General features: G+C 44.1%; 1 protein-coding gene across 1 annotated transcript in view; it reads left to right on the forward strand.

Moving 5' to 3' along the window:
- rbfox3a (RNA binding fox-1 homolog 3a) overlaps window positions 1–23,382 on the forward strand; it is a gene marked incomplete at its 3' end in the record, with an annotated part of 258,770 nt that overhangs the window by 201,970 nt on the left and 33,418 nt on the right. Inside the window, exons 3-4 of the mRNA XM_079235870.1 lie at window positions 6,606–6,866; window positions 16,132–16,278. Coding sequence (XP_079091996.1) covers window positions 6,606–6,866; window positions 16,132–16,278 — 408 coding nt within the window. The remainder of the gene's footprint in view (window positions 1–6,605; window positions 6,867–16,131; window positions 16,279–23,382) is intronic.

A 23,382-nucleotide genomic window follows, 5' to 3' on the forward strand; every position in this document is an offset into this window, starting at 1 on the left:
GTGCAGTAAATAAAGCGCCTCCGACGAGATGCTGCAGGCCGCGGGAAGAAGGGGATGTCACAGGCGCACTGTGCGACTTCTGTTCCAACTCCGTTTTTCGCCTTCAAAATAAAAGCACCGTATCTCAAAACAGGAAACCACTACTTACTGTTTTTATAGCAGCCACTGCTGCATGTATCTCCTGAGTTGACTAAAATGATGCTGGCGGTGCGGATACTTTGCTCACCAACCCTCCTGACGACGCAGAGCTTTTGCTCTTTATATATGAATTATAGTGCATTACGTATAGTTATGACCAGTGTATGCGAGCAGCCTGAACTACACTATAGTTGATTAGTTTGAATCGTAGATGCATGGTCTTCCTATTGTTCCGTGATCGGTTTTGATATCAGAGGAAGTAACATTTCAAAAACCATCTTTTGCAAATTCTATTTCCATCAACGGAGGCTTGACTTGACTTTAACGGGCAAGTAATTCCATCCCACTCTACGTTTGTGTGTGCGTGTGTGTGTGCGTGTGTGTGTGTGTGAAAGAGAGAGAGAGCGAGAGAGCATCATACATGTACCTAATGTACATATAGAGTCGGAGTCCATCAGACATCAAGCATTGCGCTCCACTGAGCTAAAGGGAAATAAACTCAATGAGGAAAAGACGGGGGATTGAGAGAGAGAGAGAGAGAGAGAGAGGCGGGTGGATGATGCAGAGAGATAGATGGAAGGATGGAGGAGAGAGGGATGGATAGTATGATTTAGCTGATAGGAGAAATCATTTACCAGCGCAATTTGTCGACAAGGATCTGGGGATGTCTCAGTGTGTCAGCGCCTCAGTCACTTTGATGGATGATGGAAGTTCACTGACTTTAACACTCTCTCTCTCTCTCTCTCTCTCTCTCTCTCTCTCTCTCTCTCTCTCTCTCTCTCTCTCTCTCTCTCTACCTCTGGCTCTCTCTAACTCTCTTCTTCCCTCAGCATCTATTCCTCCTCACTCATTTCTGCCTTAAACCCCAGCAGGGCAGAGCCGTCTCCAGCTTAGCTTGTGAGCATGGCTGTGTGTGTGTGTGTGTGTGTGTGTGTGTGTGTGTGTGTGTGTGTGTGTGTGTGTGTGTGTGTGTGTGTGTGTGTGCACGCCTACATACAGGGAATCACACACCAGCTCATGATTTAGGCATATTAAAACAAAAGCTCCAGGTAAAGCACTTCCCCTGCAGCTCCCACTCCACACAGCCAGCTGCCATTATTTAACTTGACTGTCTTTGTTCACGGCGCGCTAGTGGTGGTGTGTGTGTGTGTGTGTGTGTGTGTGTGTGTGTGTGTGTGTGTGCTTGTCTCCAGTGTGTGTATTGACCAGGTGGGGGCCATCTATCAGCTCAGGTCTTTATCGATGCTGCAAGGCAGGGAGGCCTATCGATGAGGCTCCTTGTTTTAGTGAACCGAGACTCGCCCCGGGCCGCGGCTCTGATGCTAACAGAGAGAGACCCGGCAAAGAGAGCGCTCTGTAAACACGGACCTTCTGAGGTCGCTTCCAAAAGTCAGAAAACCTCCACAACATAACAGCATGAGATGAGGTTCATTCCATTAGCTGAGATAAGGATGGCATTTAAAAAAATGCCAGTTTGCGTAGTATTTGTTGTTTCTGCTGTTAGCTGGTTTAAGCTAGCGACCGAGCGCTAGGAAACCGGTACGCTCCAAGAGTTCTGTTGCTCACGGTCCACCTGATGCTTGTGTCTGTTCTTTTTAAATATATTGTTTATAGTTTGAAGTTAAAAAGTTTGAAGCTGTAGTTTGAAGTCAAGTATTTTGTATTTATCTATATTTGCCATGGCAATAAAAAAAGGCTTTCTTTAATGTCGTCAATCATCGTTTTGTGCTTCTTTTTCTTAAAGTATCGATTCAGGCGCCGGTCTCGTTTTAAAAGTATCGTTTTAGCTCCGGTATCTGGGAAAAAAAACAAAAACGATGCCCATCCCTACAGAGCAGTGAACAATGGAGACGCTCCTCAGACATTAAAGCTAAAGAGCTGGAAACATAGAGCAGAGCTGCTGTGGACGAGATGGCGCTGACGTAAGGATTCATGGAAGCTGCAGTTTTCAAAAATGAAAACTACATAAATATATACATATATATGTTTCTACAACCTATTTTAGCGAGAAACACTCAGGAAAGTGTGTGGAAATATGACATATCATGTGTTTAAATTGTGTTTATTCTTCTTCTCTGACACTTCATAAAACTCAGCAGCAATATTTCATTTTCCAACCATTTCTTTGCTCAGAGAAGCGCTCCCAGTCATTTATACATTATTTACCGAGGCCACATCTGTTCCTCTGATCTGGAGAAGGAGACGAGGAAATGCTGCCGCCGCGTCCCAGCAGGCGTCTTTACACGCCAGTTGTTAGGAAACGATTTATTGCATTCTTTATTCCTGTCATTGGAATTTCGGCAAATTGGGAAATTGTAAGAGACTCTCTCACTCATTATTCATACTTGTAAATAAATGTTTTACAGTTTGAATAATGAAAACTGGCCATTAAGAAGCTTTTAAAAGACTGTTTAGGGACAATTACAAGTAACAAATGTTTTTCTGGTGATTTTAGAGACTCCCCAAAATGTAGCTATTGAAGCTTTTAGGGTCTTCATGTGTCAATCAAAGGGTCTCGGGACCGATTAGACAGGAACTGGCATGTTTTAGTTCACATTCAGCTCTTGGTATTAAACTATATATATATATATATATATATATATATATATATATATATATATATATATATATATATATATATATAATGCAGGATTCTTACGGTCATGGAAAACCTGGAAAAGTCATGGAATTTTAAAATGGTTATTTCCAGGCCTGGAAAAGTCCTTGAAAAAAATTCATGACGTTCATTTACGCTGAGTTTGAAATAATTAATATGCTTTCAAAAGAAAAACGCTCAGAATATAAGCAGGCATACATACAGGCATCTATATAAATGTTTATTCTTTTAATCAAACTATTGTCTCATTCATTTGTGTCATTTAAGGTTTACTGTATGCTTTGTATTCTCATTGTTAGTTTAAATACTACATTTACTCACTTTCTACTGTTTACACCCAGATTTCACTAAATGTTTGTCATGGAAATCTGGTTTAAAGTCATGGAAAAGTCATGGAAATCCATTGGTCAAAATATGTATGAACCATGTAATATATAATATCATTATATTTATATATACATGTAATATTGGTGAGATTTAGTGCAGAGAGGGTCCACGCCTCCAGTCCTATCAATCATCCGTAGAGAAGAGAAAATGTCTTCTTTTGACCACATAATGTTAACGATGAAATGAAAATAATGGATACATAAAATATACAAAATAAAAATAAATCAACATGAATTTGCTGGAGAGAAAGACGACCGGTCTCTCCTCGATGCTCATGAACCATCTTGCAAGATTCATAAATCAAAAGGTCCATATAAATAAAACAGTTTGATCAGATATGAATGGATCTGTGAAAAGCAGAAGAGCTAAACTCAAAGATAAGGCCACCTAACAAAGTAAGTGGCCATTTAAATGAACAGATCATATAGAGCTGCGATGAAGGGCATTTAATACAAATACCATGATGGAGCTGTCAGCGGTGAATCTGAGTGGATGTGTGTCTTTGTACTGGGTAAGTAGAGCGCTCATTTCAGCTGTTAGGACATCACAAAGCGTTTAAAAAAGCATTACTCGCATCCAACTCTAACAAGCACAACAAAGTCCCGTTTGGTTATTGATGACTTGACTCGTTTGCTGCTGTAGATTTATATTCCTCTTCATTTGAGTGTGATGTGAGCCTAAGCAAACCCTAAATTGAGCATAACGCTCCTCTGCCTGGGGAGTCGGCGATGACTCTCTGCCAGCGGCGCCGTCGCTAAGTCGCTGAGCCATCGGCAAACTGCTTTAATATGCTCGGCGCCATCAATCTCCATGCATAAGGATAGCCAACTCCAATACGCTATTGGAAACAGCTAAGGTCAGCCTCTCGGTCCGCCTCAAAAAGTTGCTCTGATTGATTTTTCAAATTTTTAAGCTGTTTTTCCAGAAAGATTTTGAGCAATGCGGGAAAGAAAAAAAAGCAGGGCGTCAGATGATTCATCATCATCATCATCATCATCATCATCATCATCATCATCGGTGGGAGGAAGTGATTATCTGACCACCTTTAAGGGATCAGGGAGGAAGAAGCAAGGGAAGAGGACTAAAAGGGAGAATGTCAACTATTAAAAACATGGGTTTCAATCAGTTAATTGATCTCTGTCATCTCTGTGAGGATGCATTGCTTTCCTTTGGACCGCGTGTTGCTGGCACACTGTTTGTGTGGAGATGTTCCCGCGTGGGTGAGCTGGTTTTATGTTGCGATCAAACAGACTTCTGTTCTTCAAATGAAGCCGACATTCTTCTCATGCCGCGTACAAAGGATGCGCTCTCGCTGTTATTCTAGCTCAATGAGAGCGATTCTCTAGTGGCCTCTCAGTCCCACACGCCCTCAAACGACTCCTCTGCCGAGCCTCACTGACAGTCATGCAGAGATCTGCTTCACGATGCAGGATCAATTCAAAACTTCACTAACAGGGAGATTATGGCTCGGGCGAAATTGGCAAACAAACAATGTTTTACTCCCAGTTTAGGTCTGTGACCTCGTAGTCGCCTCCCTCTTATCATCACATCGATCTCTAGACAACTGTATCCTGGTCTGAAGGATGCGTGAGGGCACCTCTTCTACTCACTTATTATTTTTAGTAAAATGAATTGAATCATTGATCTTAAAGCAACAGATTATGTTTAATTACTCATATCCTGCATTGGTATTTGTTGTCTTGTTGTATTACTTTAAAGGTTGTTTTGCCTTTATTTGATAGCAGATAGGATACGGACTAGATATTATGGGATGTTCATTCTTCCTTGAGGTCACATTTGGGGCAAAGAATAAGGAGAAGATTGAGATAAAGCTTCCAGGCAGTGGCGTTCCACTCAGTTGTTCGTGGGGAAAGTCTGGAGAATGGTTGAAGATACTTAAAACATATTTGAAAGGAAAAAAAAGCTGGCCTCACGCCATGCATCATCTCACCAAATAAAATCATTAAAAAGGGAGTAGGGAGTTGGAGAGAGAAGTTTAAAACGGATGGCTTTCCGCACATCCTCGGGTGGGTGGGAAGGATTGTCACATTGCTTCAGAAATGTGCCAAAATTGTCAGACACGCCCCTGTGGGAAGACTTGTGTCAGACACTTCTAGATGATGCCACAAGAGTCTGAGGGACTGAGGCCCCAGCTCCAACCACAGCCTAAGAGGCCCCGTTAATGCAACAACACGGGGCCCTTCCTCAATCTACGGGGAGCAGACTCCTTCCTGCTCGTTTTGATGGAAGGCTTTGACCATTTCAAAAACCGGCCGTTATTCACACCAACATAGGGCGATTAAAATACATTTAATATATAGAAAGAATGTATTATACGATTTATAATAACATTTGAAGACATTTCAGCATTGTGTCTCATGATGGTTAAAGGCTGTTATCAAGACATCCGCATGCAAGTTTTTAATTGAGTGTAAAAGGGAATTTTTTTTTGTGTTGGCATATTGTGATTTTCGGTATTATCTCAGGTTCAAACTGCACCTTATTTTCATTAAATCAATTTGAGAAGTTGAACATTGTCCTCGATTTGGGTCGCGGCTTGTCATTCAGCAGCCAGACCAGTCGAACCACTGGCCCGGACCAGTCGAACCACTGGCCTGCACCAGTCGAGCCACTGGCCCGGACCAGTCGAACCACTGGCCCGGACCAGTCGAACCACTGGCCTGCACCAGTCGAGCCACTGGCCCGGACCAGTCGAGCCACTGGCCCGGACCAGTCGAACCACTGGCCCGGACCAGTCGAACCACTGGCCCGCACCAGTCGAGCCACTGGCCCGGACCAGTCGAACCACTGGCCCGGACCAGTCGAGCCACTGGCCCGGACCAGTCGAACCACTGGCCCGGACCAGTCGAGCCACTGGCCCGGACCAGTCGAACCACTGGCCCGGACCAGTCGAACCACTGGCCCGGACCAGTCGAGCCACTGGCCCGGACCAGTCGAACCACTGGCCCGGACCAGTCGAACCACTGGCCCGGACCAGTTGAGCCACTGGCCCGGACCACATGCATGTTCTTATTTGCTCACATTTACTTGTTGGACCAGAGTTATGTCCTTCTCAACTGTGACAAAAAAGCTTTGAACAAAGTTAATATAATAATGTACGTTTGATCTTTGTCTTTGTTATCTTCTGAGTAATGTGCGTTTCTTAACCCTAAATTTATGTCATATTAACAGAGAAATTGGCTTACATATATTTGTACAATATGTTTACACTTGAATAACGAATAATCAAACATAAAGACAGGTTATTTAACAATATGTTCGGTAGTAGTTACATGTACACAGTGTTACAGTTACAACCGGCCCTTTGAGGGCGACCATGATGCTGCTGTGGCCCTTTGGGGTGAGAATGAGTTTGACACCCTGCTCTACATGTCCGACTCTGACCATTAACCAGTCCACCCGTATTAACAGCTGCTTGTGTTCCCTCCCTCGCTCCCTGCAGGGTAACCAAGAGGCCCCAGCTCCCCCTGAAGCCATGGCCCAACCCTTCCCACCGGCCCAGTACCCCCCTCCACCACAGAACGGCATCCCAGCTGAGTACGCCACGGCCCACGCCCACGCCCACGCCCACCCGCCCGCAGACTACACAGGGCCGAGCTCGGTGGCCGAGCACGCCCTGGCCCTGTACGCGGCCACGCACACGCAGAGCGAGCAGCCGGGGAACGACAGCAGCAGCGCGGCCCTCACGGCCAACACGGTAACGGTGAGTCATCGGCCAACACGGGCGTCACCTTCGTGAGCCATGTGGAGGGGTTCACTCTGTTTCCTTTTAACGCGAAGTTGATCAGGCTGTTTTCATACGTTCATTCTCGCACCAACAAAAATGAACGCGCTCTGTTTCCATTTATGAGCCTAGAATCCATTATATGAGGGGTAACATAAGTTGGGCGGACTTCAATGCAATCATCAACGCAAACATGTGTGTAAATGTTTGTGAGAAGTTTGTACCGTTATGAGAAAAATATATATTTAGCTGTTTATTAAACCTGCCTCTACATAACAGTTGATAGCTAAATGAGAAATGCATTACTGTGGTGATCGGGAGCACACAATATCTCTCTCATGTGACTTCATTGTGCGCGTGCATGTGAAGGCCTCACCCTGAATCTGTCATGGTGGTGATGCAGCTGGGACCAGGTTCCCCTGCAGCCTTCATCACCCATCTACTCTTCATCAGTCCATCCCCGATGATGTCCTGTTGAGACTCTGGCTCCTCAAACCAAGCGTGTGCTGTCTTCTAAGGCCCAACATTCATATCACGGTATTTTGTAAGATTCTGGCGGTTTCACGGTATTTTTATTCATTGACGCCGAAAAGAACAGCTGTTCTCCGCTCTCTGGGTACGTTGGTACATAGAGGATGTTAGGAAGCTAAACATGGAGGGACTTAGGACCCAGGGGAATGTAGGTGAAGAAAAAAAACAGGAAGACTGTTTGTACTAGTCTGTTTGTTGTGTTAGTGAGCGAGCTTTACCCAGCATGCAGTTAGGCGGTGTAATTTTATAAATGTACAATTATTAGTGTTACAAATTGTTTATGTGTCACAAAGTGTTGTGTCGTTGTGTTTTACCTGTTAAAGAGCGTTAGTTGTGGGTCATTAATTGTTGTTATAAAGTTATAACCATGACTAAAGTTATAACCATGACACATAAGTGGCTCCGATCGCTCTCCGCAGTGAGCTGTGAACAATACATTCTGCTGCCTGCCGAAGAGCGACAACAGTACCGGTATGACGGTATATGAAAAATTCATACCGTATGGAAATTTGAAACCGGTATACCGCACAGCCCTACTGTGTACGCTGTTTGTGGTTCTGATAGCCTGCAGGTTGTTGGGACGGTTCTGGCCCCAGATTGTTGACGTTGAGGCTTGATCTTTATTGACTTTAAATAAAATCCAAATGAATTGCAACCCTGCAGGGTGCTGGCAGTGCTTTGCCCTCTGGGCTCTCTAACAGGTGCACTCGGCCGTGGCCGCTGCAGAATGCAGTGCCGTCCGTGTGAGACCTGTGTTTGGAATTATAATCACTGGAGTAGCAAATAAAATGCTTATTGTGAATCAATGAACTCAAACTCAACAACACGTCTCTGAGATCAGCTTCAGTGTGTTTGTTGGACCTCTCACAGGGTATTGTTCCAGTGGCCATGGGATGGAAACAGAGCAGTGAGTGCAGACAGGGACATCTACAATTCTTATGATTTAACTAATGTATATTTTAGCCACCAATCCCCGGTGTGCGTCTCTCCTTTGAAGGGCTTGCGGTTGGGAGATAGTTAGCTGAGACAGAGAGTTTGTAGCTCTGTGGCTGACTCCAGGACGATCTTTCTGAAGTTCCTTTGACACCACACTTAAAAAGTCCCAAATAACCCCATCCTCTGCTCCAATAAAAGCTTTAAAAATCTGAGAAAATACCTAAAAGAAGCGGAAAATTAGATCCAAAAGATGTACAGAATGAGGAGAGAGGAGATTTTTATTTTAGGAAGTGTCAAAATGCATGCATGGACGATACATCCACACGTTAGACACACACACACACACAACACACACACACACACTTTTCCATGCGCAGCAGGGACAGATGTCACTGACAAATGAGCCAAATTTGAAGCTGCACAGAGCTGCAGACACACACACACACACAACACACACACACACACACACACACACACACAGGCAACGCTCAGGACGTCCACACCATAGTTAGCTGCAGCTCCACTTGTCTCTCGTTGAGGAGCCTTCGAGCTGTCAGGGCCAATAAGAATGGAGCACGCTGGGAAGATATGTGAGCGCCCAGACAGCGATGGCAGAGTGGGGGAGTCCGGCGAGAGGAGGCTCGTACAGTCAGCATTACTGGGAGTGTTTTACAGTCGCTGTGGAGAGTTTGTCACAGGCTGTAACTGTTACTGTCAGGAGACATAGTTACTGCGGGATAAAGGGAAGAGAGCTCTGCAGCAGCACGTTCTCTGTGGCCTAAAAGGCACTTACTACATTTACTGTCATACAGTATACTGTCAGGCCCATACGTCAGCTTCAGACTGCTTTTTTACTACAAGACTAATTTCAGCCCATCAGCGCTGCTTCTGACCTCTGTGGACCTGATCTTCATTTGTATTGTGTGAGGCAGAAACAAAGTGCGGGCTTGAAAATATTAGTGAGTTGGATATTTGTACCGTATTTATTTTTTGCTCGGCAAAAATGTCACTTTTTGCTCCACTGCATTAATGCGTGACGAGTAGATACCGGTTGCATTTGGGTAAATATATCATATTTGTGGAATCAGAATTGTTATATCAAAGAAAAGCCCATACAGGAAATGGTTATCTGTGCACAGGAATTAGTGCCGTGCATCCAGAGGTGTCAAAAGTATTCACATTCATTACTCAAGTAGAAGTATAGATACTAGGGTTTAAAAATACTTCTGTGAAAGTTGAAGTATCAACTCAAGCTTTTTACTTAAGTAAAAGTGTAAAAGTACTGGTTTAAAAACTACTTAAAAGTATAAAAGTAAAAGTAATGTAAGGGGAATGTTTTTTTCCATTAAGGACAAACTCTTAAGCCGCGTCTCAGGGGCCTATAGTGCACTACCCCACCTCCCCCAAAACAATCATTTTTATAAAGGCCATAATGACTATAATGTTTTAAAATGTTATGTTGAAAATGTGGGATGCACTAGGCTACCCGTTTCAGCTGCATATATGCCCATTTAAAATGATCACATTTTATTACAATGCAATTACATTAAAGTACCATATGTGTACTGAGCATTAACATGCGTTTCATGGAGCGGAAGACATGATATCTAGTTGCCTATAAGTATTGTAATAGTGCAAAATAGGCGGCGGCGGCGACTCCGACACAAACACTTAAAGCTGTGGTTCTCAAACTTTTTCTGTAAATAACATAATTTTGTGACTCATCTGTGCTTTTATAAATAACAGAATAAAGAAAATTGCAATCACTTAAAATCAGATTGCCCCATCAGACAATGTTTTGTGTAAGTTCTATCTGTGCAAAAAATTACTCCTATTTAGTTTCTACTAAATAGCTCATTGTGGAAAACAATAAGCTTTTATTTTTTTTTGCCAAACAAAACAGAATGAGTGCAGATATGTGAGCCATCACGTTGTATCAGTATTAGTGGCTGCAGTGAGCTGCTTTCCTCGACACATATGTTATAAACGGGGTTGTAGATTTGATACGGCCTCTCTCAATTCATGCTCAATATTGAGCTTAGATCTGTTTTTTTATTTTGAGAAACGCAACAGCAGGAAAAGACGAGCTCACGGAGCTCACGGCGTCGCGTCAAATCGCGCATGCGCAACGTAGCCTGTTAACGGCGTACCGTAACCATTTACCCGAAAGTACAGGCATTTGTCCATGTATTTATTAATGGCTTAGTTTTATATCCGTGTGCTTTGTACTTTTGTAGTATGTGAAGCCAGCAGCTCATTGTTGGTAGAAGACACGAGCACTTTGGCTCGTTTCACCCGGAGCAGGAGAGCTGCTCCGGGTCCAGAGAGCTGCTCCGGGTTCAGAGAGCTGCTCCGGGTCCAGAGAGCTGCTCCGGGTTCAGAGAGCTGCTCCGGGTCCAGAGAGCTGCTCCGGGTTCAGAGAGCTGCTCCGGTGCGAGGAGAACTCCGGTTGCTCCTCACAGGAGAGCTGCTGTTGCATCTTCACCCTGGGAGCGTTTAAAACGCAGATATAGCGGTCTACTTTTCACGCGACATATTTTTCGCAGCGCTCTGTCCGCTGGTGTGTGTGTGTGTGTGTGTGTGTGTGTGTGTGTGTGTGTGTGTGTGTGCTCAGCGCTCACCTGTGTTTTTGAACGATGAGAAGCCGGAGTGAAAACAAACCAAAATGAAATAGTAACGAGGCTATTTTTAAAATGTCGGGAGTAGAAAGTACAGATATTTGCGTGAAAATGTAAGGAGTAGAAGTAAAAAGTCATCTGAAAAATAAATACTCCAGTAAAGTACAGATACCCAAAATTTCTACTTAACGAACGAAGTATTTGTACTTCGTTACTTGACACCTCTGCGCGCATCTCATGGCCTTTGAAGAGATATACGCTCAGCTGCCACCAGGGATGTATGAACAGGGCGTCCCCCGTCTCCGTCTCAGATATGAAGGTGCTCCCTGACCTCTCACCAGCCGTCCTTCTGACTCCTGGTCGATGACCTTTGACCTCTTCCCCTGTGGGATTCTGGGAGAGGTTTTGCTTCTGGCGCTCACAGATGTTGCCTTTGTTTCTGCTGCTCACTCGGGATCCAGGGTCCTTGCTGTTTCACGGATGTAGCGTCCCAACAGTCTCACATGGCGTCGGTCACATGGCGTCGGTCACATGACATCGGTCACATGACGTCGGTCACATGACGTCGTTCACATGGTGTCAGTCACATCGCTGGAGGCCAGAGACCACCTTCCAAAACAGAGACGGGGGTTAAAGATGGAGCCAAGTTTACTTTCTTGTCTCCTTTCAAGTGCCCGTGGGTTTCGTTTCTGTGTGTGTGTGTGTGTGTGTGTGTGTGTGTGTGTCTTGCTCTAATCCCTGGTGAGAGAGGGCTCTGTAGCAGCCTAACCGTGTGTAATCTACCCGTCTGGCAGCGCTCCCATCTGATAGCTTCAATTATAGGCTTGGGAAAGGGGCACTGCTGAGCTCAGCAAGTCACACACACACACACACACACACACAGATATGCACACATGTTCACTCAAAAACACAGTAACGACACATCTGGGAGATCTAAGTGGGTGTGTAATCAGGTGGAGGAGTTTTGGGCGTTTTGGGCAGCTTGTGTGTGACTCTGCGGGGCTCGGCTGGGTAGATTAGTTCTGTACAGCTTCCACACACACACACACACACACACACACACAGACTGTACAGCTCAGTACTGTCTCCGTGGTGACAGTGGAGGAAGCTCGGCTGCTTGTGTATGATAATATTCATGTAATTATTTCTCCTTCCTGCCTGGCTGCGCACACAGCATGGACGGCGGAGGCATGGCGACCACAGAGGGAGGAGGAAGTGCAGAGGCGGATTTGAGCTCTTTGAACGTGGCAGAAGAAGGCTTAGCGCCCTAAAGCCGTTCCATTCCGTACCATGCTAAGCTTAATGGAAGACTACAGCCAGCTTCATGTGCTAACACACACGCTGAATGGGAGATTCCAGTGGAACAGGGATCCACAAGGGAAACTCACTCTATGGAGGGATTTGTGACGCATTGGCTACTCTGAACCGGATTACTTCACACACTGTGTAATGCTGTGTTCACACCAGACGCAAAGGGATGTTCCCCTCGCCGGAGAGGAGGAGGGGCCTTACCGCCACGCAGATACCGCCAGATTGTTCAGAGCAGCTTTTGCCGCCAACAACGTTTCTCTCCGTCGTCAAACAGCCGCTTATCGCCGCTTTACCTCGCGTGGAAGTCCTGAAAGAAGTTTGAAAACCAAACGCCTTTGTTTCTGGCTCCATAGCATCTTCCAGAGGCGTTTCCCGCGAGCTAACCGAGTTACTCGCCGGCTGAATGCAGCTGCTTTACTTCAGTATGAACCCACGTTACTGTGATTTGGTTAAACGGATCAAAAGGAAGCAGAAATAACGACATGGTGATGCTGATTTGTAGTCTGAGTTCATGCTTTGTCCGTTCAGTCCGCCAAACGTGAGTTTGGATCGATCAGAGCTACGCTATGCTATGCTAACACTAGCTGCTCAATCATCACTAATAATCATAATCTAAATCAGGCATACGCACTGCTGTTAAAGGCCTATTTCTCACAGTTCGGGTTGGTGCCCCTGAATGCCTCATGGGCATCATAGCATTGAGGACTTATTGTCATATTTCAAACTGATGGCCACCAAATAGCAAATAGTATTTCTACACGAGCCAATGAGTTAAAGTGGAGAAAAATATACTTCCAAAACCACTCCTCCACTTCACTGCTCTTCAGCCGTGCACTGCCATATAAAAATAAATTATCAAAGCAAACTCAGTTCAGATTAATCAATGAATTATTGTGGTGGAAAAATATATTTAATAGCACAGTGAGTCCTATGATGATGAAATAACACTGCTAGTGAACATGCAGAAATACATGTGCATTTTACTCAATAATACAGGGTATCAACTTGATGTAAATATTGTTGAACGCTGAGAGACCAGACGGCCATTTAATACGGCTGTGTACCGTCAAGACAGTGCCGTTATGGATCACATGAGTTAAAGAGGATGAGAGGACAAGTATTTTCATTTGTGTGCGTGTGTGTGTGTGTGTGTGTGTGTGTGTGTGTGTGTGTGTGTGTGTGTGTTGATCTGTTTGCAGTAGTAATGAAGAAAGCGACAAACAGAGAAAGTTGAGCAAACTGACAACGTAAAGTAAAAAATGAGAGGAAATACAACAAAAAGTTAAAAATAGAAAATACAATATGAAAAATAATGAATCAAAACACACACACCCACACATATGGCCTTTACGTTAGTTCACAGAGTTTGTACAACTTGCCTGATCCCTAAAACTATACCTAAGATATTGAACACATAGCTCCAAATGTCCAAGTTTAGGACACGCCTACAACATGTGTGGTGAATCTGCTGGAGGATAGTCAGTTACATCCTGCGTCACGGTCTGGGAACATTTGAGCTAGCCTGCTGCTACTAGAGTGCATCTTATGGACCACCGTGACCTGAATGAGACCACGTCTGGCACCGGACGTAGACGCACAAGTCCACATTTGTTTCTGTGCATTGACATTGAAGTGAAATAAGGAAATACGGTGAAAACAGCTGTTCTGGTGGCACAGAGGCTCAGTGGTGTTGAAGTGTAGAGGTGGAGGAGCAGGAGGACGGGACGATTACACTTGTGTGCACACCATCCATCTGACCTGTGTGTGTGTGTGTGTGTGTGTGTGTGTGTGTGTGTGTGTGTGTGTGTAGACTGGGGGAGTGTGTTCTATCATTACAGGGCCCAGTGTCCCGATGACTGATACGGCTCTCTCTTTCTCACACACACACACGGGCAGATTATCCCAGTGTGTGTGTGTGTGTGTGTGTGTGTGTGTGTGTGTGTGTGTGTGTGTGTGTGTGTGTGTGTGCGTGTGTGTGATGTAATGCTATTATCCTCACTTGCCTGTCTCTCCCTTTTTATTGTTCTCCCTTCAATCAGCACTTAGCCTGCATGCTTCTCTGAACCCTCCCGCCCTTGTTCCCTGTGCTCTCTCTCTCTCTCTCTCTCTCTCTCTCTCTCTCTCTCTCTCTCTCTCTCTCTCTCTCTCTCCCTCTCTCCCTCCTCACCTCCTTCCCTCTCCCTCTCTGTCTCTGCTGCTACCTTCAGCACTTCTCTCTCATTGATCGGGCAGGTTTAGCTGACATCATCGTTCCGTCTTCAGCTCTCTTTTTCATTCTTTCTATCTCCATCCCTCCACCCCTCCACCCCTCCACCCCTCCACCCCTCCACCCCTCCATCCCTCCATCCCCGCGTTGGACTGATTCATTGTGTGCATCAACTCCCTCTCACTCTCTTTTTTGCTCCTCAACACACAAGCCCAGTTTGAAACAGCTACGACTTGCAGAAAGGCTCAATGGCATAATTCACAGAGGCAAGACGTAGCAGTAAAACATTGTAATTGTTTTAAGTAAATGAGAACGTCAAACAAACTAAAATAACTGAACTTAACAAATTATGAAATGAGCCAACACAAAGCTGCAAATACAGGACCATAATACAACCAAAAAAGATACATAATAGTGGATTATAACTAAAAAGGGACAGTAACATACATTAACGGTGTGATGCGTAACAAGAGGTATACCTTTTGCCCAGCAGGGGGCTTCAGATCACGGTGTCCTGCCTCTCTCCTGGCTCCTCACAGGGAGGGAGTAGGATGCGAGGAAAAGACGCAAGTGAAGGAGAGGTGGATGCAATTAAAGGAATTGAGAGGAAAAATGTTTAATATTTTTCCTTTGTGTGAAGACTGCAACGTGCAAACGTGTCTGACTGTGACCGCTACTCTAACGTTTCCCCTCATAACTATACTCTTCTTCTTTTTCTTCTACTTCTACTTCTACTTCTTCTTCTTCTTCTTCTTCTTCTTCTTCTTCTTCTTCTTCTTCTTCTTCTTCTTCTTCTTCTTCTTCTTCTTCTTCTACTTCTTTTCTTCTACTTCTTCTTCTTCTTCTTCTTCTACTTCTTTTCTTCTACTTCTTCTTCTTCTTCTTCTACTTCTTCTTCTTCTACTTCTACTTCTACTTCTTCTTCTTCTACTTCTTCTTCTTCTACTTCTACTTCTTCTTCTTCTACTTCTACTTCTTCTTCTACTTCTTCTTCTTCTTCTTCTTCTTCTTCTTCTTCTTCTACTTCTACTTCTTCTTCTACTTCTACTTCTTCTTCTACTTCTTCTTCTTCTTCTTTTCTTCTTCTACTTCTTTTCTTCTTCTTCTTCTTCTACTTCTTCTTCTTCTTCTTCTTCTTCTTCTTCTTCTACTTCTTCTTCTTTTCTTCTTCTTCTACTTCTTCTTCTTTTCTTCTTCTTCTACTTCTTCTTCTTTTCTTCTTCTTCTACTTCTTCTTCTACTTCTTCTTCTTCTTCTTTTCTTCTTCTACTTCTTTTCTTCTTCTTCTTCGTCTACTTCTTCTTCTTCTTCTTCTTCTTCTTCTTCTTCTTCTTCTCCTCCCTTCTTCCTCTTCCTTCCTTCTTCTGGTGTCCACATGTCCCGGGTTGTTTGATGTTGTTTCCTTATTGTCACGAGAGCTCAGTAATAAAATGACCCTGACCCGGCATCTCTTTGAAGCCCCCTTCCACTCGTCCTTCACTTCTCTACTTGCTCTACATTTCAGTTCCTCTATCATCTCGGCTTTCTTTCTTCCATTTGTTTCAATGTGAGACACCCAGCTGAACAACCTTGGCTCTCAGCTGGATGCCTTTGTGTTTGTGTGACATGATGGAGCTCATCTTTTCCCGCTGTGTCCCTGCAGCAGGCGGAGGAGGTGGTACAGACGGAGGGCTCCCAGCAGCTCCACCTGCAGTCCAGCGACTCGTCGGAGAAGCAGCAGCCCAAGAGGCTACACGTCTCCAACATCCCTTTCCGCTTCCGAGACCCTGACCTCCGGCAAATGTTCGGGGTGAGATGACAACTGCACCACACACACACACACACACAGATACACTACAGGGCAATCACATGCTATTCGCCTGAGAGCTCTGTGCGATGCTCCTGCTCCTGCCGGTACTTTACAACAGCACAGTAGCAAATGCAGTCAAAACGAGATGAATAAAGAAATGCAATGTTAGAATTGTAAATGTAAATCATAACACGGAGGTAATATCGTGTTTGGAACTGGTAGTAGGAGCTTCTAGTTTCACTGATGAAGATGATGTCATGTAAGAACAAATTAAATGCATGATGGAATATATATTTTTTTGTCAATTGCCAGTAAATATAGGCATCAATATTACATTAATTCATGTGGACGTTCGCAGTTTATGTTGAAGTCGCCTACGTTGAGGTGTTTTGAGTGTTTGTTGATGCAATGACATGAATAGAATAAATATGAAAGGTCATGACCTTGTTGATTGTGAAGTGGCAGTCAGATCATCTGTACTCCTCCCACAGACAAAAGATTGGTGAAACCGAAGCCTTGACATGGTTATGAGGCGCATCACGTGACTTTAAGGGAAGGTTTACACACTCAGCGCTCTGCGTGGACTGGAATATGTCGGGTTAGAGAAAACTACCTCGCTTCGTTCATGCGCTGTAAATAATTCACACCTCTACCTCTGTTTGCCCCCGAACCCAAATTAGGCCGAGTTTATTAATGTTTCATCTTCGCTGTCCGTCCTTAAGTGGTCCTTGGAGAGCGGGGGAGTGGTGGGTAGCGTGCTCCGCTTCTCTTTACCTGAGCGGAAGAAACATTTAGTGTAAAAGCAGAAAGCAGGGGAATGTACAATGTGTTAACACGACTGTCTTCCTGGATGTTCCCCGTAAAGCGTGAACACTTGTCTTTGCCTCTGGACAGCAGCATAAAACATGGCCACTAGCGGACATTAAAAAGAACAATTCAAATTTGCCCAATTAAAACTAATTCCTGAAGGCCTCGTTACATTTTTCCATTGTACCTGCAAAGATGGATGCCCGAGGCGACTTGTTTTGTTCCTCTACTTCTTCTTCTCTGCCCATGATTGATTACCAGCATGCTCGGCCTCCAGTGCAGTCTTCTGACCGAGCCCCGCTGGAGCAGAGCGTCCTCTCCACACCAGGAGATGGCTTCTTTTTTTGTGACCTTGAAATAGTTTGCTTCAAATGTGCTTGACACCTCACATCCAAACCTCTAGATGTTGAATGTTTGGTCGTGTATAAGACGTGGAACAGTCTTTCTTTATGCTGCGTTCACAACAAAAGCGTTGCGGATTTGACGCGCGAGTAGATTGCATGCGAATGGTTGCGAAAAAGCAAATTTGCGCAAATTGAAATTTTTAAACTCGGGCGGAAAAATTGCGTGGAATTTGATGTTCCACGCAAAATTTACACATCAAGTAGAAAGCAGAAGTAGTGGTTATTTCCATGGTGGATGGCGGAAACGGTAACTGTTTTTACGGAGATAAGCCACGCCTCTTTTCAGACGCGAGTAACATTCGCAACGCTTTTGGTGTGAACGCAGCTTTACCGTGCCAGCAGTCCCTGATGCTTCCTCTAAACCGTGACCAATCTACACTTGAATTGGAATATTGTGTGTGTGTGTATGTGTGTGTGTGAGAGAGAGCCGAGCTTGTTAAGAGACTGCCCGGGTAAAGTGTTTACTGATGATGAAGTTTACATGCACACAGTAACACCCAGGTACATTACTGAGTATAGATTTACTGACACAAATCTAGCGCTAACATTTCATATAATTGGAGGCTGGAGACACCGCCACCCACCTCCCCACTCCTCCAGTGGAGTGGAACATCTGATCCCACAGTCACCTTGTTCCACGGGCAGTGGGGGGCGGGGGGCTCAGAGCTCCTGATGTGGAGAAAAGAGGAGGGGATGGAAGGGCCCATCAGCGCAGACACAATTAATGGGATTCCTCAGTGAGGTTAAAAGGGAGTTTATCCTCATTAGGTGTATACAGGGTGACAGCTCCAGTGTGTGTGTGTGTGTGTGTGTTGAGGAGTGGGACTCTTCCAGTCACTTAGTGAGGTCTCCAAGGCCCTGAACGCCACACCACCGTCCACCAGGGACGTCGTCAGGTAGATCTGCCCCGTTAAGAGCTCCATCACAGAGGCTGGAGATCCACATCAACATGGTGAACATGTCCTGTTCAATGAAGCTATATCAAGGAATTTAAGACCACCATTAACCAACAACATTCTACTAATACTTATTATAAACCAGTAACAATAGCGGTCTGACGAGATCAGACCTGTAGCGTTACATCGGTGACCGAAACATTAACCTGTTAAGCCCTTTATATCAGGAAAATCAAGAAAAAATCATGGTATAAATCCCCCCCCCCCCCAAAAAAAACATGTTAGGTATCAAATTAAACATAAAAATCAGGGCTACAATAATATATAATCCTGATGTACAACCTTTAAACACAACTCAAACAATAAATAGGATTAGGGGTTAGGGTTAGGGATATTAGGGTTAGGGTTAGGGCTTAAAGGGCTACCGTGAACGTGCAAGGTCAGAGACACAGAACGATATTGAATGCACACATTTTTCACCATATCAAAGCAGATAAATCAGTTGATGGCTTGATTGCCATCTGTGGAAAAATTATACATCTTTAATAAAATCACAAAACACTATAAACGAGCAAAGTTTTCCCGTTGGACTTTGTCGCACTGACATCATCGCGCTCCCAGACCCCGGCAACTGAGTTGCACAATACCACAATACAGATGGAAACTGAGTAGAAAAGTTTTGAATCCCACGCTGACTTCACAAGTGACTTCAGCAGAGCGATTGAGCCGTTTAGGTCCACTGAGTTGGTGGTTTCCTCCGATGTTAAAGGCTGGCATACATCTCCTGCTCACATGCAACCTCTTCTCTTCCCCCCCTGGTAATGGTCCAGCGTCGAGGATTAATGCTTGTGGGCAGGACGGTGCCGCTGCAGTCCGGATTCCATCTCGGCTCCACCGTCCTCCATTCCCCTAAAATGGGACTTGTGAGCAACTGGCTCCATCTCCCATTACGGTTCTGCTAGACTACCGCCACAATGCAAACAAAGGCAATAGCTAGGGCATTACAGCAAATGGAATTCTGTGTCATTTCGGCAAAAGCTGTAATAGAAAAGCAATGCGGGCGTATTAAACAAAGCCATATAAAGAAGTTCAATCAAAGGTGGTGCAGCCACAAGCTGGAGGTCTATCTCTGTGAATTGCACAATAATACTCCGTCAAACACCTCTGGAAGTCCAGCTCAGGACGCGGGAACAAAGTGTTCCTGCAGCAAACGGAGGCGGAAAGGGAAAGGAATAAAACTGGGTTCATTACCCGAGCTTATTTGAGTTTAATTCATAATTAGAACAACACATTTGGAGGGAAATTACTAGGCCGGTGAAGAGGGTTTTAATGGTGGAATGATAATTGGCACTCACAGCACCACTTCAATGATTCAATTCTCTCATCCTCAAGATATGTAGGACTGCACCTCAAATAATCCCCTGCACAGCCGGCCCGTTTGGGTTTCTCCATCCCTCAACGGGAAGGGAAGCCGTCCCGGTCCGACCACGCGTGTCCGCGTCTGTTTGCTTTGGCCTTTCCCAGAGTCCTTCACATCGGGTGTCTTTCCCGGCACTCACAGAAGGACCCCGTCAGTTCAGCCCCCGCTCGCAGAGTGAAACTTGACGAGCTGATGTGCAGGACTGCTGCCGTCCCTTGAGCCTCAGCTGTGTTTAATTAATAAGCAGGCACTTAGTGAGCCAGCCGCAAGAGGGTCCTTACTGTCACATTCCCAGAGGTAGGGGTCCTAAATGAGTCATTAGATACTCAGCACACATAGACGTGCACTCAGTGTGTCACACACACGCACACGCACACACACACACGCGCATATGGTCTACCTCAGCAGTGTGTGTGTGTGTGTGTGTGTGTGTGTGTGTGTAGCACCGGGGGTTGGGCTTTGTGCTAATGGAGTTTTAATGACACCTACTCTTGCCTAATCACCTGTTCTGGAGGTTTCCAGCAGCACAGGTAGCCCAGTGTTCCCAGCAAGGGAATTCTTTTTAATGTCTCCTGTTCATGTCTTCACTCTCATTTGCCTCCCCAATTATTCCATAAGGCTCCACTCTAACCGGCTCTGCCTCCGAGGAGGCGAGGTGTAATTATAATCTCAAATCTGCTAATTTACATCAACATATCAGCGTAGCGGTGGCGCCGCTCGGCAGCGAGCGGGTAGTTAGAGAGCGTGAGCTCCGCCATTGTTGCGTCCCCCGGTGGGGCCGGTGTGTTTGTGTTGATTAAGGCAATTAGTGTTTGAGATAGAGAGGGACAGCGAGAGGAGGCATTGCTCTGTTTACCGTTCAGTCAAGGCACAGCAGGTGAGACCGGGACTTTTGGCTGATCTCATCACTTTTGAGATTTTGTATTTTTTGGTGCCATAACCACAGGAGTTTCATCATATATACAAACAACCATCAACGATAAACAGCTTTCCTTGTACATGCGACCATTTGCTTCAAGATACTTTTGTCCTCTCGTGACCACGCTGGATTTTAGACAGGACTCGTAGCCTTGTTCGGTTTTATTGCGGCGTTAATTATGCTAATTAACTGGTGGCGTTCATCGGGGTTAGGGCCGCTTGCTGAATCTGAGACGGCCCACCGTCGGGAAAAAATAAATAAGAAGGAAAATTCTTGAAACCTGCTTTGTTTGCATCCATTACTAACTGGCAGTCTTCTTCATCTCGGCCTTTGTTGCATACTTTGGAGCGTTACTGCCTCCTGTAGATCAGTGGATCAGTGCCCATTCATTCAACAACTGCTCCATGGCATGAGGGCTAAACTCCACAGGGAGCCGCTCAGTACTACTGTGAGGTATTTGTATGCTCACATGTTAATGCATCAGCAATGACAGGCCCAATTCTGAACGCATAGGGAGTACTTTTGCAATGGAGTATTTTTAAATGGTGGCACGCTAGATTTACTTTAAAGCCTTTGGTTTAAAATCTTAAATATGTCTTTATAACATGCAATATTTGTGACTAAATAAACACCAAATGGCATGTAGTAAATAATGTAAATATAAATAATATATGAAGAAACTGAGCTAATAATGTGAACATGGTCTGATCCCATTTGATCAACAGTGGCTTTCAACACTTGAAACACACACTGCCTGCAGTAGGACATTGCAGGCTCTCTTAAAGGAGCCGGCTTTCCGTGAGTGAAAGAGTCGCCTGCATCTGTGAGGGCTCCACGCTGCGTCTTTAGCAGGCTGGGGCTGATTTACACTGCTCTGTCTTCCCTGGAAAACTGCTCTAATTTAGACTAATGGAGACGACTGCCTTCACGGCCCAACCAATGGAATAGAGATAGATGAAGGAGAAGAAAGATAGGAGTAAAACGACTGGGATTGGTGGAAAGATGTGTATACCGTGTACATTATGCCAAACTACGTACAGTATGGTGTACACTACATGAACTACTGTCTACACTAAGTACATTAATGTACAGTACATACACTACTGCCTACACAAATAAACTGGTGTACAGCACAACAAACAACGATCTTTCATCTGGCTGGCTGCTGTTCGTTCCCATGTTGATTGATTTGTTTTGTATGTATGCAACGAGCAGAAACGGACAAGTGTTAGGCCTACGCAGGAAAACGCATAAAAAAGTAACTTCTTATAAGATCATACAACGCATTGTACTGACACAACGTACATTACAACGCATACTACAGCGTACACTACAACGTACACTACAACATGCACTACAATATATACTACAACGTACACTACAACGTACACTACAACATGCACTACAACATATACTACAACGTACACGACAACATCTATACAACATATACTACAACGTATACTACAACATATACTACAACGTACACAACAACATCTATACAACATATACTACAACGTATACTACAACATATACTACAACGTACACAACAACATCTATACAACATATACTACAACGTATACTACAACATATACTACAACGTACACGACAACATCTATACAACATATACTACAACGTATACTACAACATATACTACAACGTACACAACAACATCTATACAACATATACTACAACGTATACTACAACGTATACTACAACGTACACTACAACGTACACTACAACATGCACTACAATATATACTACAACGTACACTACAACATCTATACAACATATACTACAACGTATACTACAACATATACTACAACGTACACAGCAACATCTATACAACATATACTACAACGTATACTACAACATATACTACAACGTACACGACAACATCTATACAGCATATACTACAACGTATACTACAACATATACTACAACGTACACGACAACATCTATACAACATATACTACAACGTATACTACAACATATACTACAACGTACACGACAACATCTATACAACATATACTACAACGTATACTACAACATCTATACAACGAATACTACAACGTATACTACAACATATACTACAACGTACACGACAACATCTTTACAACATATACTACAACATATACTACAACGTATACTACAACGTACACGACAACATCTATACAACATATACTACAACGTATACTACAACATATACTACAACGTACATTACAACGTACACGACAACATATACTAGAACATATACCAGAATGTACACGACAACATCTATACAACATATACTACAACGTAAACTACAACATATACTACAATGTACACAACAACATCTATACAACATATACTACAACGTATACTACAACATATACTACAACATACACTACAACATATACTACAATGTACACTACAACGTATACTACAACATACACTACAATGTACACTACAACATACACTACAACGTACACAACATCTATACAACATATACTACAACGTACACTACAACATATACTACAATGTACACTACAACGTATACTACAATATATACTACAACGTACACTACAGCATATACTACAATGTACACTACAACGTATACTACAACATACACTACAATGTACACTACAACATACACTACAACGTACACGACAACATCTATAC

The sequence above is a fragment of the Taurulus bubalis genome (assembly GCF_910589615.1).
Source record: "Taurulus bubalis genome assembly, chromosome: 2".
In the NCBI taxonomy this organism is placed as follows: Eukaryota; Metazoa; Chordata; class Actinopteri; order Perciformes; family Cottidae; genus Taurulus; species Taurulus bubalis.